This window comes from Schistocerca cancellata, chromosome 7, assembly GCF_023864275.1.
Source record: "Schistocerca cancellata isolate TAMUIC-IGC-003103 chromosome 7, iqSchCanc2.1, whole genome shotgun sequence".
NCBI lineage: Eukaryota > Metazoa > Arthropoda > Insecta > Orthoptera > Acrididae > Schistocerca > Schistocerca cancellata.
In genome coordinates, this window is record NC_064632.1 from 443,737,176 (window position 1) to 443,757,912 (window position 20,737).

At 36.6% G+C, this 20,737-nt stretch overlaps 1 protein-coding gene across 3 annotated transcripts in view; it reads right to left on the bottom strand.

Annotated features, from left to right (window-relative positions):
- The window catches only part of LOC126092311 (ankyrin repeat and IBR domain-containing protein 1-like), a 564,318-nt gene that overhangs the window by 23,414 nt on the left and 520,167 nt on the right, over positions 1-20,737 (bottom strand). For all 3 annotated transcript variants that reach the window (XM_049907838.1, XM_049907837.1, XM_049907836.1), the window contains one exon: positions 3,311-3,720. In XM_049907838.1, the coding sequence (XP_049763795.1) occupies positions 3,311-3,720 (410 nt within the window). The remainder of the gene's footprint in view (positions 1-3,310; positions 3,721-20,737) is intronic.

The following is a 20,737-nucleotide window of genomic DNA, read 5'->3' on the forward strand; positions in this document are numbered from 1 at the left end:
GGATTGGAATGACTCCTTACCCTCTCCCTTAAAACCCATATCGTTTTGTCTTTCCCTCTCCTTCCCTCTTTCCTGACGAGGCAACCGTTGGTTGCGAAAGCTAGAATTTTGTGTGTATGTTTGTGTTTGTTTGTGTGTCTATCGACCTGCCAGCGCTTTTGTTTGGTAAGTCTCATCATCTTTCTTTTTAAATATATTTTTCCCACGTGGAATGTTTCCCTCTATTATATTAACACCAATATTAGTCATACAGAGAGGACAAGACCTTGCTGATTTAGTTTCACTCTGCACTACCATGACTAAAAAGGATGTGACCCAGCCTGTCAACAAAACTCTCCCCTAGAAACTGCCACATACTTCCTTCTTGTCCTTGGTACTTCCCTGATCACTAGCAACATGAATGTTCATTCTGCTTTATTTCTATGACTGTTGTCATAATCATGACCGCATCAACAGCATGTCATAGGAGGCTACCTAAATCATTGCATCGCCAATTGATATCAACTCTTTTGTATCACAGTGTTACCCTGAAGTGAATAAACTTCACAAAATTTTCATAGCATTCACCATACATCGGTATCCAAGATTCTTTCACGTAGACCCTCATACAGCCCACACACAATTCAAGTTAGAAAGCTATTACCAGTTACTAGGTCAACTGGTTTCACACAAGAAATACTTATTCACTTTTACAGCAAACAGGCTACTGCAATAAAAGGGACGTATTCTTTAATTGGATGTAATCTGGTCTTGATTTTAGCAGATTAAAGCTGACAGGCTGAGAAGTCATTGCCTCCCAGAGAGTATGATAATTGTGACTTCCATATCGTTGAATTTTTCAATATAATTAGATACAAGTTATTTATTATGAAGATTTTAATAATAAGCAAAAGTAAGTAGAAATGATCAAGCAGTGTGCTAGTATTAAAGGTACCTTTATCGTTCCAAAGCCTTATAGTGATAACATTAACTGTAACTTCAATGGCCCATGGTGCAGGAATAAGGGTAAATCCAGAATTAAGAAACATTAGATACTCCAAATCTCTATCTCAGTCATACAGATGACTCTGATGAAAGCTTGTGCAGCGTAATGTTGTGTCTGTGTTGGTATGGTGGAGTACTTAATGATGAGAAAGGAGGAACTGAAATCGACATAATGAACTTCTCTCAAAGAGCATTAAACGGACTGCCAAGATTTATTCTTGCTACTCCCTGTCGCTCCATGTGACACTGCATGGAAGTTTGAGTTTTAATCTATAACTTAGGTGCATACAGTGGAACTTAGATTAAATGTTCTTCGATTTTACATTTTTGTGATTCTACTCCATAAATTCATAGCCCCTGTGAAAAACCCATAAGATCAATGCTAAAAATTCCCCAATTTTACATTTCTTCCTAGTAAGGTTACTCCAATTCTAACTTCTTATTCAAAATCTTGCTTGACTTCATCCCATTTTCTTCCTATTGACATTTGATGTGACTGAATAAGTGGTACAACTGACAGACAGTTTGCACCAAGGGTGGTGCTGGAGTTAAGGTATTATTTTAGGCCATTCTGGAGAGGGGAGACATGAGAGAGCAAATGCTGACATAATTCACCATAGGCATTGGCAATGCAACTTGCAACAATTATCTTCACCACACTGCTAGGTTGCGGCAGCAATGGAAAAAAAGGAAAGTTAACGGAAGTGTTGAAAGTGTTCAGGACTTAACAAATACATGATGACGGAACACAATCTTTTCCTGTGCCATTTATTTGCATATATTTCTGATGTACTGTATTCAACAACAATATCACCTTTTAAATTCCAACACTGAGTCTCAAAGAATATGCTCAGTCAGAATCAAGGAAACATCAGCCATTTCCAGCTAGTCAGTTCTTATCGGCTGGCGACTTGTTACATCATCCAACAGCCAGTGCAGCCATCACTATGCACTAACAAACATAAAATGAGCTTGCCTGCTGGATGTATAGAGAGGGGGAGTGACCCTTCAATGACGGGAGTCTATGTAGAAGTGAAAGCATTTTCTGAAGTGCTGAAAATTTACTTTTCATGCAGATCATGTGCTACAGCAGAGCTGTCACAAAGAAACAATCCAAGGGTATTGCAATAGAACATTTTAAAGACTTTCATGTTCAAATTGGACGCGATACAGTTGCAAAAATTGCATACACTTTTCACGTATGTACTTTACACATTGTAGATCATAAAGATTGGCAGTAGTGATCGAAGGCATGAAACAAAACTGTAGTGGCAGAGCTTTCTTTTAAATTTACGTGTTATACAGGGTACAGAAACTCACTTAGCTGACTTCTAATAAGCTTGTAACATCAATTGGAGAAGTAAACTCATTTTTTCGCATCTCTGTGTCTCTCATCAAGAGAAGTAAAACACACACCCCACATGTTATATTCCAACGCCTTACAAAATACAACATAGTTTTCAGTTTAATGTGCCATGTTAATTAATTTTTGCTTTCTGCTGTGTGAGCACAAAGGAATTATCTCTCAAAAATATGTGTTTTGACATATAATTTGTGGTCATACATTGTACCCAAATACCAATTTCAATTGTTGAGGAACTTTTACTTGCTATTACACATTTGTGATTTTTTAAGAACTGTGAGTTTTTTAAAAACTAATGAAATTCATTACCACAAATTATTGCATAAACATCTTATTGTACATTTAATTTCCTTTACTTACACAAATTTTAGGCAGTGTATTGAAGAGGATTATGATTTTTTATTATACATGCCAACTGCATGTTTTTGTTCCTATTTCAATGGTTTTAACATTTTTCTCAGATCTCCATTTTCCTTAGTTTTGTGTTTCTTAACTCTTGACTGCAAGAAAATGCAAAACAAGGGTTTCACTGTACACTACTGATCAGAAACTTCATGCTACCACTATTCTCCTTGGAGTCCAAACATTGGTAAATAAAATGTAAGCCACAGCAGGATTTGAATAAGCTGCTTTTTGTTTGAGCACTGTCAGAGTAACATTTCTTAATGACCTTGGATCAAGAGGCAAATTAGTTGAAGTAGTTGTCAGCATTCTATTGCAAAACTATGCATTATGGAGTGACAAACAAAACAAAATATCAATACTTATCTGCAGTAAATAGGTAAAATACAGAATGGCCTGATAAACATTAATCTGGACAGAGATCAACATTCTGCTCTCATGGAGAAAAGTTTTATAGTGAACTTCACTGAAGGAAGAAGACTTTTACATACACAACTCATACAACAAAAAATAAGTAGAAATGAAGGGGGAAAATGTGATGGTGAGCAATAGAAAGCATACCAGTGTCACGAGGTGAGCTTGGAGCTGGAGATACAGAGGCTGGTGAAATAGGCTGTGTAGGGGCAATAGAGGCAGCACCAGAGGTTGGCGACCCCTCTTCGGGCACTGCAGGAGGTGGCAGAGTAGGGACTGCTGCAGGCTCAGGCGTCCGACTGATGGACACCCCACTGATGAAGAGCGTCGGGGAGCGGGGAATGCCCGTTTCACTCTCGTACTCATTGCTGGAGTCTGTCTCCAGAGGGCCTCGTGCACGGTCTGTTCCAGATGTAGTGCTCTGGACCCCACCAGAGCCACCACCACCAGCCCCTGGGGAACGGCATATGCGTATTCGCAGTGAACGTGCCTGGGACGGTGCTCTCAGTTGTGCGTTACTGACAGTCACACTTGTGGCAGCAGGAGCTGGACTTGTACTGTCAACAGAGAAAAAGAAATATATGTTGTGGCATCTGCAAACTTGAGACTCATTTTTATTAACAAAACATTTAAATATTGTAACTATAAATGTTTTTACACACAGCATATTTGTATGTTCCAATAGATGCTTGCTGAAAGAGGGTGAATCACTAGATACCAACAAAATAAATTGTGTGACAGTATGAGACAAGTAGGTGATTTAAAAAAAAAAAAAAAAAAAAAAAAAAGATCTCATTATCTCCCTGCACACACACACACACACACACAAGCACGCACACATGCACTTTCAAGAAGAACCATAAATACACAGTTTTAAGCTTCATGGTAATAAAGGTGTGTCTATGCTTGGAATTATTCATTTGTAGGAATGCTTACGATGAAATAACAGATACTGAGTAAAGAACATTAAACATAAGAGCATATAAAAAATTTCACTATTTTGAGTAGCAACAGTGGCATCATAAAATACAATCACTCACAGGATATAAGAAAAACTGAGCTCCAGACATGCAAATAAACTAGATGTTGGACACAGTAGCTGAGCTTTTGCACTTGCGTTCTTCTTTGTACCATTCATGCATACAACTAAATCCTCTTAACAATAGATCTTGTTTGTATGCACTTATGTTACTAACTGCTTCCATAATACAGTACTTAAAGTTTTAAACAAATTGTTATTTTTCAGATAAACAATGCATTTTATGGAAAAGGAATACACCACTACCAGTCATGGAAATATCTGTGGAAATAAAAGATACTACATCTCAATTACTTGCAGAGTGTGTATGTGGGGGAGGGCGGTGGGGATGGGAGGATGATGAAGTAATCTAGAATTCTCAACGAAGAACACATGCAGATTCTTGAATGGAAGCAGAAGTTGAAGTTGATTATAACAGACAAAATTCACATTAACATTTAGGCATTTGTGTTATCTGTGGACTATATTTTTGACATTTTAGTATGATGTGGAACATGTTAATAGTTTCACCAATAGGATAATTTCCTTTATGAAAATATGGTTACATCCTGGCCATTTATGTAGTTAGATATTTAGTTTAATCTTCATCTACAACAAAATTTAATAAATTTAACCCAACCACACATATGTATTATCTACACTGAAATTCATCTGTGAATTAGATAGAGTGCCAAGCGGAAATGATTTCAAATTTCTTTTTGTCTACCAGTACCTTTCATTCACAATGATCATTTTGGCTTATCCTTTCTGTGCTACTGTTAAACGAAAGAAATTGGTCTTACACAATCGATAGTAACAATAAAATAATTTATAAATGCTTTTCCATTTTCCTAACAGAGATTAAGTGCATAGCAGAAAAGATCTCTTCCACTGTAACCAAAAGGTAGTGTACTAATATTACATATAAGCAGCATCATACCATCATTTGGTGCATTCCACAATATAACAAACTCAGGATACTACCACTCATCCTGAAAAGTAGGTCTCATGAATGTGGCTGGGACAAGGAAAATTATCTAAATATGAGAAAACTGTACAGATCAACAGCAAAAATGATAATAGCAGTGCAAATGAAGAGTATATTTTAAATCCTAAAAATAAATGTAAAACAGCCTGGAACGTCATTAAAAGGGAAATTAATAATATGAATAAAGAAATCTGTATTGCTATTGACTGTGATATGCTCAAAAATATTTCGTAAATAGTGCCAGTACCACCTCCCCACTAAATAGGGACGTAGAAGCCCTGCTTACATACAAAACAAACAAATGAGAAATTTTTTGGATCCTAATCAGTTTAAGTGACATTGACAAGCAGAGGCCATTTCTCTCTAGATGAAGGTATCATCCAGGAACTTCTTAAGATCATAAATACATTAACTATAGCCTAGGAAAATTAGTCTGATAAACTTCTTAAGCTAACAATTACATTAACTATCATCTAGGAAACTTATCCTGATAAAAGGCCATGCCAGTAAATATGCACAACCTGGAAATAATTTTAATTAACATATATAACATTAGGAAAAGGACAGATAACTACTCACTGTAAAGATGACCTGTTGAGTTGCAGACAGGCACAATGGAAAGATTGTTACATATTGTAGCTTTCAGCCATAGCCTTCTTTAGCAAAGAAAAAACACACACATATTCACACAAGCAAGCACACCTCATACACATATGGCCACTACCACTGGCAAATCTGACAGGACAAACCATGAAATTTTTGGACCTTTTTCAATGTTTTTGCTTAACAATACATCCTACAGAGAATTTGCTAAACATCAAATTGAAAGAGCATCAAAATTTTGAGTAGAATGACCAATGTAGGATTTAAAATTGTTTCAGTCATTTAGCCACAATCAATCATCAATGATTGGCAATTTTTACCAACTTAATGCAAAAATAACTTTTGTTCATGTTCCAACACCTGTAGCTCCTAAACTGCTACTACAAATGGAAAGTGTGATTTATTAAAGTTGTAAAGCATCAAATTCTGCCTAAACAGAGCTCCTAAATTTTAAAATTCAATCATTTCTTTGCAAAGATACAAATAAAAAAGTGTAACTATTTGTAGGGCTAAATTCATACTAAGACTTTTTTGGTGAAGTCAAATTACTGTTGACCCCAAATCATCCACATTCATCCAAATATTCAAACAGCACTGATATGGAGAAATTCAGTTAGTGGTTTTATTCTCATGATCTATTCCCTCAAAGAACATCCATCATGTGCATTAATACAAGAGTGTTGAGGGATGGTGTTATTTACTGCCAAGGAGTTTATGAGAAAGTGAAAAAAGCATAGAAAATATTCAAGGGAAAAAAAACTTTAAGAAAGTGCGGTTCTTGTGGAAGAACTGAGTAGTGCGTCCATGAGACAGGGAGGCAACATCTTCATAGTCAAGAAAGATAATGACTTTTTGGTCCTGCTGACTGACCATTTACACCCACAACAGTTCCAAGCTCTTTGAAAGAAAAAGAAAAAAAAAAAGTGTTATTTCTTCTCATGTTCAGTGGCTCTGATATTTTTTAAGAGGGAAAAGTTAAATTTAGAAACACATTTCAAAAGAACAGGAACCTCCAACATGTTCAAGGATTCCAAAGTCACTCCTCGATAAGGTTGTTGAGATAGGAACGGAGTGCACAGATGGCAGCTGCAAACCTTTGAATGAAATTCGTCTGCAACTATTCCCGAGAACTCTATCAGGTTAAAATTACCCCAGCTGTTTCATTAAAAGAATTCATATGATTTTGTATGCAATGTGTTATATTGCAGGCTAAAATGTATAAAAAGAAATTAAGGTGTTATAATCAATATGTACTAGCAGTTAAAATTACTCTTTTTTTTTTTAAATAAATGAAATTACAAAATTTGTGGCATACTTAAAATACACATTATTAATTGCACAATCTAATGTTAATTATTAAATTCATTTCTGGATTGATTTACAAAATAGTGATATATTTTAGCAAAGATTGTTCTTTGGTAAAGACAGTATGTAAACTATTTTGATTTGCAAACTCTTTGGAATAAAGTCAGTACTGCAGAATGTAGGTACTGGTGGGCATGCCTCGGGTGGAAGAGAAGTAGGCGTTTTCTGAGTTTGTCACCTACAACGTAATTTTATGTGGAAAATGCAAAGACTGTGTGATGTGGAAAGATGTGACAAAGAATAAAATTCAAGAATAATACAGGCAAATCTTCATCAGTTATTTAGTCATCAAGAACCTACAAAATTGAAATACACGAATGTACCCACTAGACAAAACTCTGAGCTATCGACAATAACAAAGAGATAATGAAGATAAGTACACAGTTATTCTTTTGTATATCTTATGCATCTTGAAGCTTTCAAAATTTGTGCAACGAATGAGAATTTTAATAATGATGTGTGGGAGGGTAAGATAACAAATACAATAAAAAAGTGTCTGATTCTCATTGAAACCACCCAAACACCATTGCCCCAATAACTGCTCAACACAATAATCTGCATGTGCAAGAAAGAATCCAAGCAGCCTGTTCCTGCAGTAAAGCACTTGTAATATGCTCAGCTATATGCAGAGACTGCAAGTGGCTTTTGTGCTGTAATTCTGTAGCAGAGAAAGACATCTTTCAAGATTCAGTGCAAATCCACTGTGAGACTGATATTATTGTGATGGTAATCACTTTACATCCCATACCAGAAGAAGGAGAAAAACAGAATGATGATGTTTCCTCCCCAGGACAATATATACCCCCAAAACACAGAACAACATCAAAAAATAAATTATAAATGAATGTACACACGGAACAACAACTGCTTAAAGGACAGTTCTCTCATCAATTTGATAACGTAATTTAAGAATTTTCTATTAATAAAATCTTCAATTTGATACGGTTTTACTCATTTTTAAAACATTTATTATTACCTTGGACTGGCATGATAATTAATAAATATAAACAGCAAATTACCTAGGTAGGTAGGTACCTAACTTCAATCTGAATATTTGGATGAATGTGGATGGTTTGGGGTTCAAAAGCAATTAATAGGCCACACAAAAATATCACAGCAAGAATTTAGTGCTATGAATAGTTCATGTTTTTATTTCTATCTCTGCTAAGGAGTAAGTGAATTTTACAATTTAGGAGTTCCTTTTAGACAGAATTTGAAGTTCTATAACTTTCATGAATCACACCTTTCATTTGGAATAACCACTTAAGGTTTATAGGTGCTAAAACATGATCATGACTCATTTTTCTGCCAAATTCATAAAAATTGCCAATCTTTGATGAGTGATTGTGTCTAAATTATTGAACTGATTTTAACTCTTAAGCAGGTCATTCCATATGAAATTTTATGTTTTTTTAATTCTGGTGTTTTCTATAGGATGTATTGTTTTCAAGTTATAAGCAAAAAATCTGAAAAAAAGTCTAACATTTTTTGTTTTTTTTGCCATCAAAAGTTGAGTACAAGCCAGAAATCACTACAAACTCATTTAACTCTTATTTGGAATGCCTAACATCTATTAAAAAAAAAAAAAAAAAAAAAAAAAAAAGAGGATAAAAACCTTCCGAATAACTACACATCCATTTTGGATTTTGGTAGTACCAATCATATCCAAGATATTAGAAAGTTTCATTCATAAATGGATATACTACTATTTTGAACGCAATAAGATTTTAAATAAATAACAGGTCAGATTCAAGTCTCACCTATCAACTGTAAATACAGCTGAAGCTTTGGTGCATAATGTTATGTATGTCTGAAACACTTACTGATTTGAGCAAAACATTTGACTCAGTGTCACACAACATAGTTACAGACTTGGCATGCAAATAAGCAGAGATCAGCAAAACTCCAAATAAAAAGAGGACTACCCCAAGGCTCTGTTCTTGGGCCTTTCCTGCAAATTGTAGATATTAATGGGTTTTTTAGTTATATAGCATGTAAGAATATACTACATGATGATGATAAGAGACTAATAACCATAGGTAAGACTTTACAAAGTGAACTTGTTGTGACTCGCCGATCTTTCAAAGTGCCGCCACGCAGTTACGCGCGTCCTCTACATGCAGTACTGTCTGCCAGCCATGCAGCAGCAGTGCCACCTAAGCGGCCAGCCAGCCAGCGGCCGCTAGAATCGGACTCAGTTATGATTTGACTGTTAAAGTGACACACATCTTACTCTGTTTACTTGATCTGTGACTTTCATGTATTGCGTCGTCCTCGAAATATATTTGTTCAACTTGAAGTTATAACAATTGGCGACAAGGTAGTGAATTTTTCTTTTTCATCTTTGACCCTCGTGTTTCCATGGCCACTTTAGAGCAACTATTGCAAGGTCTCATAGAACAGCAAACGCTTCTCACAAATGCGATTCGTGATTTCGTCGTGGCATCAAATGTGGGGCGTCTCTCATCGTTGTCTCTACCTCCTTTTCCTCCTTACGATGAGACAGCAGAAGACTGGTCTGATTACGAAAAACATCTTCGACAGCACTTCTTGGCATTTCATGTCACGGACGACCAAACATGTAAGTCTCTGTTCCTTTCATGGATTTCACCTCAAATGTATCAGTTGTTGTCGCAATTGGCTACTTTGAAAGATTGGCGAGTCACAACAGAACTAGCTGTGCATAAATCAGACAAAAACAGAAGAAATAATTTTTAATCTAAAGGTAATTAAAAATGAAAATAAAACATTAAAACTACTTGAACTGTTCACCGATCAAAACCTCTCTTGGGAAGGAAACATTAATTAATTATCTATGCAGCAAACTAGCTTGTCTAATCTTTTTATTGTATAATTTAAGAAACAGTGTGGGCAAACAGTTGTTATCCCACTCATATTTTGCTTTCTTCTCTTCCCATCCACAGTAAGGAAGGTACAAAATCCCAGAAGGATTCACTTGCTTGATCTTTCGTCCTCAAGACATGCTATAATGCATAATAACTACAAATTTTTCAATAAGTTACCATACTCGGCTCATACAATACCACTAAATATTATTGCCACTGGAGAGCTAATCATGATACTTTTTCAATTACAGGCAAAATGTCCAGTGGATACCTCTTATGTGACTTTAATGCAGTGGTTTCCATTGCCTTTTGCATCGTCATGCCACTGATCATCGCTAAATCTTCTGCCTTTAGGGGCAGATTCCCACCCCAAAGGCAAGAATTGCCATCAACCTCTGTTGGCTCCTCCACCGTCTTTGACGAGGCTGTTGGCTAAATGAGGGTTACTGCTCATGCCAGAAGTCTTTGGCCACCACTGATGATGACTTTTATTCAAAATTTAAGGGGTGGAGTGGTTCAGACCCAGAACCAAGGATTTTTTTATTACTAATAAAAGACGGAGCCCCTAGATCATGGGTGCATTAACAATCTGGAATTTAAATCCTAACTTATGCAGACTGTCATATGCCTATCTTAGTGCCTGAACCTCTTGGTCAGTTGTACTAAATGACTCAATTATCTATATTACTTATACAAATCTTCAAGAATGCGTAGATGGCAAATGTAGATAATGACCTGATTAGGAATTTACATATGTAATGCATACAGATGAATAATGCTACAGAAGAACAACCCAGTTTCTTCAACTCTCCTGCAGCTGATGGCTGACAGTAGTAATTTATCGTCACCACAGTAATTTTATCATTGGTACCAAATTAACCAAAGTTATAACAGAGCCCAGTACGAAAGTACACACAAAACATATGTATTCATGTGTAGTATCAGCTACTCATTCACTTTCTTCCACTAGTATTTCACATTCTGTTCCATTATGACAACAGCAGTTAGCATTAACATTTTTATCATATTAGTTGCTTGGTTTCAAATGTAATGATTATCAAAAACATAGAAAAATGCTGAAGCACATACATGCTATCTCCTTGGAAATACATTTCCATTCAAATCATTAGGAAGCACATGCCATATGACAGGATTTTAAAAGGGAAATTTGGAAACATCCTATATAGACTGACATAAAAGTTTTCTGTCATACAACATCATAATGTAAAAAACTATATTGGAGAAACTAGTATTTTGGCCACTGTTACAGTGGCCTCCTCCTGGGTCCACCAGTAGACCCTGACAAAGGCCACTGTAACTGTGGCTGAAACTTTGGGTTCTCCTATATAGTTTTTTAAATTATGACATGGTATGATACTTAGAAAACTTTTATGTCAACTGACTCTGGCCGCAGAAGCCTTTGCAGCTATATCCCATATATCCTTCTTCACACTTCCCAACTTTTTGCTCTTAAATTCTCACTGTTTTTTCCCCAAAAGGAAGATAGTGGCATTTGGGTGCTCTGCTCAGGTTGACCTTACTTTGTAATGTGTGTTCTTTCTGCACACTTATACAGAGCAGCACTGCAATACATATGGAAGTCAAAACAATGTATACAGCATATTATACTACCAAAATAAATCAAAAAATCATGCACCACATTATATATATATATATATATATATATATATATATATATATATATATTAAAAACATGTACTGGGTGTAACTTGTTATTGGCGAAAGCAAAATTATAATACATCGACTTTTCCAGTGCACTCAGTATCCACACCTGACCGATAGAAAACTCTCATGTTACAAAATAATGCAAATAGTAAAAAGGAGAATTTTAGGATACTGTTGGAGCTATATTACCAGTACAACTTCATAAGATCGCATGTTCTACGACCACGTTCATCAGGTGCCACTATGGTAATGTTTTGATATATTATTATTGGACTTGGCATTGTAGCACAAAAACCAGAGAAGAAAAGGACATGTCTTGGACAGAGTTTTTAATGCACTGTATCAGTGAAACTGCATATTTGCTCAATATGCAAGTATAAATACGAAACTACCAAATATGGCACTATAGCTTCAGAAACTGTGGGATCGAGACTGTGCTGTGTGATGTGCTTTAGTTACACAATCTGAGCACAGGACATATGATCCAATTAGCCAATTACAGTGAGCACAGCAGACATGATGCACTCAGCCAATTCAAACATGACTATCTCATCATGTGCACACAAGTTAATATACATACGGTATAGAAGTTAAGTAGAGCTGTGGCTTCATATACCATTTTGGCTGTCACAAATACTGGCTTCCTTTTTTTCCCCTCAGAGATGTTGTTAGGCTGTGGTGTAAGAGGACATCTTAAATTGTTGCAAGTGAAGCAACGACATCCCTATTCTTGTTTGCAAGAAATATTTGGTGTTTTATTCCAAATATGTCGTGGTTTCCACATCACAATTTCTGAGAGTGTATTTCAGCTCTGACATAACAACAGAACTTAATCCTAGAAAAGTAAAGGGAGGAAAATGTTAATTGTTACCAAACCATCATAAATTTTACTACTCCATATATTATACAAAGAAAGTCATAATTTGTAGTTTACGCACAAGTTAATTACAATTATAAGGTCTCCAGTGCTGCATCACATACAAAATAAGTACAGAATGTTCTGTTTTACACTCTATAGTGACAACTGTAATGCTCAAAATTTTGGCAGGAACTGCGAATTGGTAGCAACTTCGGGATTCATAAACTTTACGAGAGTTTACTAACCTAGGGTTAATTGACTGAGAATGAAGCAGTGAGATTTATATTCTTCATTTAATAAATATTTAGCTGCTGTTCTATGAATAGGTTGCAATTTCCATATATGTGGTTAGGCTGTTTTTGGCAGTTTTTTCATATATCTTGCAATTTCTGAGGGTATGGTTAGGCTGGGACACAAGAGCACAGCTTAATTTGCCAGAAAAAAAACCTGATTGTGGTGGCAGATTGACCTGTAGAGTAGCCAGTGGTTAGGTTAGGTTGGAACACAACAGTTTGGTTGTGAGTTGGTGAAGTCAATGGATGTTAAAGCAGAAAATCTGGTTGTGGTGACAGACTGACGTGTAGCATAGCCAGAGGTCTAGGTTAGGTTAGAATGCAACAGTTTGCTTGTGAATGTGAAAGCAAAAAATCTGGTTGTGATGACAGAATGATCTGCAGCATAGTCTGAGATCCTGGTTACATTGGAAGGTAATTATTTATCTGTTAATTGGTGAAATCTATGAATTTGAAAGCAAATAACCTGGTTGTGGTGACAAAGTTATGTGTAGCTTGTGGAGCAACAGTGAAATGTATAACTTTTCCTGTCATAAATAATCGCTTATTTTCCCAAATATGTCACAATTTCCGATGGCATCGGTAGGCAGGAAACTAAGAGTATAACTTCAATAGATAGAAAAAACTATCCATTATAACCTAAAAGCAGAATTATAGCTCATTGTGACTGTTTCACAGTACATCTCTAGAAGTTACTCTGTGTCAGTACGGTATAAAGTGCTGTGACATATTATAAAATTTGGGCTCATTCGAAGGTGACCGTCAATTGGCCAGTCATAGTTCATCTTCAACATGGAGTGGGTTGTATGCTGTCTGGGTGAAGTACCATATTTTACAGACTATAAAAGACTATTTTTCTTCTGAAAATTGACTCCAAAATTGAGGTGCATCTTATACTTGAAATTAATATAAAATTGTCCAGTGTTTGATTTAAAATTCCCACCAGTCTTAAAAATGGCCTGATATTCAATGCCATGGGTAACCTATCACAACACTGGATTCAACTGGCAGCAGCAGTGCACTCATGTGACAAACATGAGTTGTGAGGATTCACAAGCTTGCTAATGCTATCTCCCTCTTGCTCCAGCATTACAAACCCAGAACACTGCTAGCCCATGACGCATCATTGCAGTCTATGGTGCCAGTGAACTTGAATTAAAAATGAGTTGTGTTATCAGTAACAGTACAATATTTTTGTTAGTAGTTAGCTTCATAATGGAAAAAAAAAAACAGGAATTCATATGAAGCGGGTTAGAAATTGAAAGTAATAGTGTATGCAGAAGAACAACTGAGTGACATTTTGGCCATCTACCAACAGAAAAAACCATTTGTGATTGGCAGTCTAGTAAAGAAGAACCAAAAAAATTGAGGGAGACAAAATGTGAATACAGAGGACTGAATGCAAAAAGGCCCAAACTAGAAGAAGACATACTGAAATGGATCCAAGGACACTATCAAAATAGAAATGGAATTAATACAAAAGTGATTCAAATACACACTCATAAGCTAGAGCTACAGTAGAATTTAACAGATTTTAAGGTTGGAGTTGGTTAGTGCTACAGGTTTATGAAACATCATGGACTTAGCATGCAAACAGAACCAAAATACCTCATAAAATGCCACAAGTGTATGAAGAGAAAATATTTACTTTCTGTTGCTTTATTATTCAACACTGAAAGAAAACCAGTATGGAACTAAGCCAAATAGTGAATACGGGCAAAACTCCTTTGACACTTGTGCTGAGTAACAGAACTGTTGCCATGAAAGGTGCTAAAACCATAACTATAAAAATAAGTGGCATGATAAAAATTCACACACTGTTGTCCTTTCATGTTGTGCCAATGGTACTAAACTTAATCCAATGATCATTTTTAAGCAAAAAACTATGTCAAAACCTGCTGAAATACTGCCAGGTGTTTTTGTTAATGTACATAACAAGGGTTGGATGGACAACACTGGTATGAAATTATGGATTAATAGTGTGTGGGAGAGAAGGAAGGTACTTTATTGAAGAAGGGTTCTCTTCTTGTGGTAGATCAATTTAGTAGTCATTTGAAAAAATCAATGAAAGAGAAATTGAGATAGGGAAACACAGAGTTTGCTGTTATTCTGGGAGAACTTACTTCACAAATGCAACCTATTGATGTATCAACAAATAAACCGTTTTAAACAATGGAAAATCCAGGATGGAATGTAACAAATTTATGAAAGGAAAGTTGCCACTCACCACATATTGGAGATGCTGGGTTACATATAGACACAACAAAAAGACTGTCACAAATAAGATTTCAACTAGCAAGGCCTTCGTCAAAAACAGAAGACCAATACACATAAGCACTCACACAAACACAACTCACACACAAGTAACTGCAGTCTCTGGCAACTGAAGCCACACTGCGAACAGCAGTACCAATGGTGAATGGGTGACGATTAGGAGGAGGCTGGGCAGAAAGGGGGAGGAGTAGTAGGGTAGGGGTGGATGACATGAAGTGCTGCTGAGGAGCAGGCAGGGACGAGATGGAGAGAGAACAGGGCAGCTATGTGCTGTCGGAAGGTTAGACGGTGGGCAAGGGAGAGGGAGGTGTTGGTGGGAAGGATCCATATGGCACAGGCTGTGAAGCAGTCATTGAAATGGAGGTTGTTGTGTTGGGCAGCATGCTCAGCAACAGGGTGGTCCACTTGTTTTTTGGCCATTCATGCAGACAAACACCTTGTTGGTTGCCATGCCCACATAGAATGCAGCAAGTGGTTGCAGTGTAGATTGTAGATCACATGACTGGTTTCACAAGTAGCCCTTCCTTTCATGGGATAGTTTATTATTAATAAACCATTTTAAAGTGTATATGAGAGAGGACTGGAACAAATCGCTGATGTATGAAACCCAACATGAATTCACACCGAAGGGAGCTTAAAAACAACCTACACCTGAACGATTGTGTCAATGGATAAAACAGTCATTGTCTTGATTGAGAGAAGACATTATTGTTAAATCTTTCAAGAAGTGCAGCATACATAATACTCTCAATGGCAGTGAAGACCATCTTATATATGAAGAGGATAATGATGATGATGATGATGATGATGATGATGAAGAAGAAAGCTCCGATGACAATTTTCAGGGATTTTAAAGGTTAGTTCAGTTTTATATACTAAGCCTTTTTTTTGCCTGGCTTCATGATGTAATAATAAAAATAGTAAAAATATTATTTTCTAAAAAAATTGCTTAAAAATCAAAATGGTTCTTATAGTCTATAAAGCCCAAGCACAATGCCCGGAATGGTACTTGGTTCAGACATTCATGGATGACAGTCTGAAAAATCTCCAATTTCTTTCTTTTGTTGTGAAGTGTGTACTGAGTGGGTGATAAACAATTCAAAACTGTTATGGGGACTAGGGGTCATCACTGAAATAGACGAGATGAAATTTGGGAAAAGGGAACACAGCAGAGGCCATAAAATCTGTGGAAACTGGGTGTTCATTGGAATTCAAGCAGCATCAAATAAGGCTTCCTTTAGCCAGCTGAATTTCAAATCAAGGAAGTGTAGATAAGAATAATCAAAGAAAAGATCCTTTCTGGGACAATGATTATTAACAACCAATTCAGTTCACACAACACTCTAGGTATTGAAAGTTTTCAGCAACTTCGAGTGAAGCATAGTCTGAACTTCATAAATGCAAAAGATCGTTCCTTTCACACAGAAAATGATCATTAGCGACCAATTCAGTTAATACAACACTCTAGGTAATGAAAGTTTTCAGCACCTTAGAATGAAGCATGTCTGGACTTTGTAGATCTGAAAGATTGTTCCCTTCCCTTCACACACGGAATGTGGAGAGAATGTGACAGGATACCAAAGATGCCATCTCATGATATGGCAGATAGACCAAAAATTTCATTGATTTCTAGCTGAATATATGTTCTATCAAGCACATAACTAGAAATAAAATTAGATAACTTTTTTTGTTGAAGCAGGTAAGCGTTACCCACCCGACGGAACTGTGATGCAATAATTCTTTTGAAGGATACTGCAAGCACAGTTAGCAAGTACAATTCCATGCCTTTTATGTGAATGCAGATTTTCTTGGTACGTGTAATGAAATCTTCTTGGGCTTCCGTCCTGGTAGTTGCATTCAAATTCTACAATGTTTTGATGAGTGTCATCCTAACAATCTTCTTTTCCAGAAGATGGGGAGAATGATACTCATCAAAACGTTACAGAATTTGAATACAGTCACCCACATGGAAGACCAAGAAGATATCATCACTTCTGTGCCATTCAGGAAAACCAGCACCTTCACTTTCCTCACATTAAAGGTATGTTACAGCATCTCTTTTCTTGGTACTGTAGATTTTATACATTCCTTTGAAACATGTACTTTATTCATGTTTAACATTTATCTGTCATTTATCTGTTTACGCATTGAAAATGTAATGATGTGATTGGCTGATTACATAATATGTAATGTACTCTGATTTTGTATTCTCATTGGCTAAGGAGAACATATGTTCTGTGCTCAGATTGTGTAACAAAAGTACATCTCACAGTGCAATCTCAATTTCACAGTTTCTGAGGCTATCGTACCATACATGGTGGATTTCATATCTACAATTGTGTACAACGCAAATATCCAGTTTCAGTGATACAGTATATTAAAAAACTATCCAAGACATGTCCTTTTTCTCTCAGTTTGTTGTGCTATGGTGCCAAGGACTTCGATAACAATATATAAAGACAGTACCACAGCTACTTCATGCTTTAACAAAAGAAGCTTCCTGAATTGTTGGATAGTATCAATTTGGCTACATAAATGACTATATTGCTCACGAAACATTGCTTCCCTGCTGACTTTAGTAAACAAGTTATTTGATTGGGAGGGATGAACTGATGACACTGTCTGCTGTATCCCAAGAACTAAAGCCATAGGATCTAGTAAGGTTCCAGTTCTCAGCTTAAACAGATCTACAGAGCAGCAAGTTACTTTTCCTGTATTTTCCTCCTAGTATATATATTAAATTGCATGCATTTTTCCATTTAAGAGGTGTGAGATCTCAATTGTAAATGTAAATTTGCACAGTCCTTAGCACAGTTTTCATTTCTTCTGAATAGCTAACTACATTGAGGCATCAGCGTCCATTGGAGACCCATCAGGAGAGTAGCAAGTTGCCAGAGACTGTGGTCATTTGTGTGTGTGTGTGTGTGTGTGTTGTCTTTTTTTGACAAAGATGTTGTCCGCTGAAAGCTCATTTTCTGACAGTCTTTTTGTTGTGTCTATCTGTAACTCAGCATCTCTGCTATATTGTGAATAGCTACAATCCTGTTCATAATATTGTTACTTCTTGAGTTAGTGTCACTAGGATGGTTAGGATGCGTGCATGCTATGTGCAGATGCAGGAGGCGTTGGCCACAGTTTGCAAACAGCTGAAGGAACTTTTGGCTATGGTCAGTCTCCTTCAGGCAGCTGCCTAGGGGTGCAGCAGTGGTAGAGAATCTGGCGCATCACATGGGACACCTAAGGTGCTGCTTGTTTTGCCCACGGGTTCTGCTATCAAGGCACCTCCTTTTGTACGAAACACAGTGGATCTGCTCTCAAAGTAGAGTAATTGGTGGGTGGTAACGCATTTGTGTCACTTGAAGTGCAGGACAAATGTGGAGATTGGTTGTCTGGCCTCGCCCTCTCACCCTATGAGTGGACATGTGGCCGTTCCTTCAGCATGGTCCAAGTTTGCACATGGGGGGAGAGATTAACTAGAACAACTTTAGGTGCATTATGGAGCCCCTTAGGCAAATAGCATTCAGGGCTGGAAAGAAAGCCAATGTGCACTCAGTATGTACTGGGGGGGAGGGGGGGTTGGGGGGGGGGGGGGGACTTGGCCAACACGTGATGGTGGACTTGCCTGCAGCTATTGAGTGTACTGGGTGCAGTCATCTGCAAGCTGTGGCTCACGTTGACACCAACAATGCCTGTCGCATGTGTTCTGAGGCCAACCTCAGTTCATACATGCGGCTGGTGGAAGTTGTGAAGGCTGCTGGCCTTGCATGTGGGGTGCAAGCAGAGCTTTCAATTTGCAGCAGTGTTCCCAGGTTGATCAGGGTCCTTTGATTTGGAGCTGAGTGGAAGGTCTCAACCAAAGGATTTGTCAACTTTGTGAGGGTCTTGGCTGCAGATTTATAGACCCGCTTTATCAGTTGGGGATTTGTAGGACCCCCTGACAGGTGTAATGTGCAATTAGCCATTTGGACCACATATATTCTCAAATTTATAACCTTATTTGAAATGTTTTAAACTCCGACTCTATAATATGTCATGCTAACACAATTAACCATTGTGATTAAAAGAAAAATTCATAAAATTATTGTACAACAAAAATACATTTTTTATGTGATATATATTATCATAATTGTTTTATTGTGCTGTTGAGTAAATTTCATTTTCTGTAAATTATTTCTGATTTAATGTTATATAATTCGACCTTAATATGACAATGTCTTTACTTATGTACTTTGGAATGACGTTAACTGGGTGTGGTTGGCTTGCATGTGTGTATGGCGGGAAGGAAGAAGGAGAAATGAGTTTTCTGGAGGTGTGTTCAAATGGAATGTATTTCACTGAGTGAACGTTGTAAATGATGGCAGCAAGGCATACAGAAGTATTAAATATGAAAAATTACATATGAATCAGTTTTCTTGTCTACATTATTCTACAAACACATCAACCAATAGAGCTTTGAGACCTATAAGAGAACCTGGCTTCCACATAGAAGAAATTCAAGCAACGGATTTAAGGAGATCCTCAAGAAACAAGATGAGTATATTTTCTTTACAGCTACCACTAGACCCGGCCAACAATATTTTTACTCCATGAACATTTATTAGAATTAATGGTCATCCAATGTACGAAACAAAGGAAGTCATTAAAGTGGTGCAATTGTGACCAGGATACTTGTACATTTGGATTTTTGACAGTGTTTATGTTTCAGGTGACGAAAAAGTACATAATTCTGTTGCAAAGTGAAATGGTTTTTAAAACCAAATATAATTTTACAAAGAACATGTGGAGAAGTATTGGAATGATGCAACACTATGGACATACATGGTTGTAAAAGGTAGAAGCATTATTATCAAAGTTGATGCCACCTACCCAATCCAGGACAATAATAAGCTAAGTACCAATTAAAAAATTTATTTTTGTATTTTTTTCAGTGCAGTGTTATGTGAACATTTTGATTGATTTTTTCTTGTATTGATAATTTAAGAACACATTTATAAAAAATGGATCGTGATCAGAACAATGAAATAAATATGCCGAACTTACCAGCTTCAGCTAGTGACTCTAAACAGGACATAGCCGATAAAGACATGTTTTAGGATGTATTAGACAATTGTCAGCCTAAACAGTTAAATGAAATCAGTGCAGACTCGGGATTTTTAGATAGTAGCGTGTTAGATTTGAGTTCAGACTGTGAGAAACAAGAACAGTCACACATAAGTGAAACAATGTTGAGTGAGTAACCCAAACAGTTATACAGGACATGTTTACTGCAGTAATGGCATCAATAAACAAAAACAGTGAAAAACTTGAAAAAAAAATAGTGTAAAACTTGAAAAAAAAATAGTGTAAAACTTGAAAAGTCAATAATCTCATTAGAGCAGAGCTTAATGCACAAATATCTAATGTTAAAAATGACTTAGTTGGTGTGTTTTCTCAAGTGAAAGCTACAGATGAATGTGTGAAAAAAGTAGAAGGGAGGGTAGAAGCTTCAGAGTCCAAAATACAATCTTTAGAGACAAAAATAGGGGAAGTAGACAAGGATCTCAGATCTGAAATAGGTGCTGTTGAAGTTAGATGTAAAGATTCTGTTGGAGACACTAGTAAATAAGCTGTAACCTTTATAAATAAGCTAAATGAAAAAATAG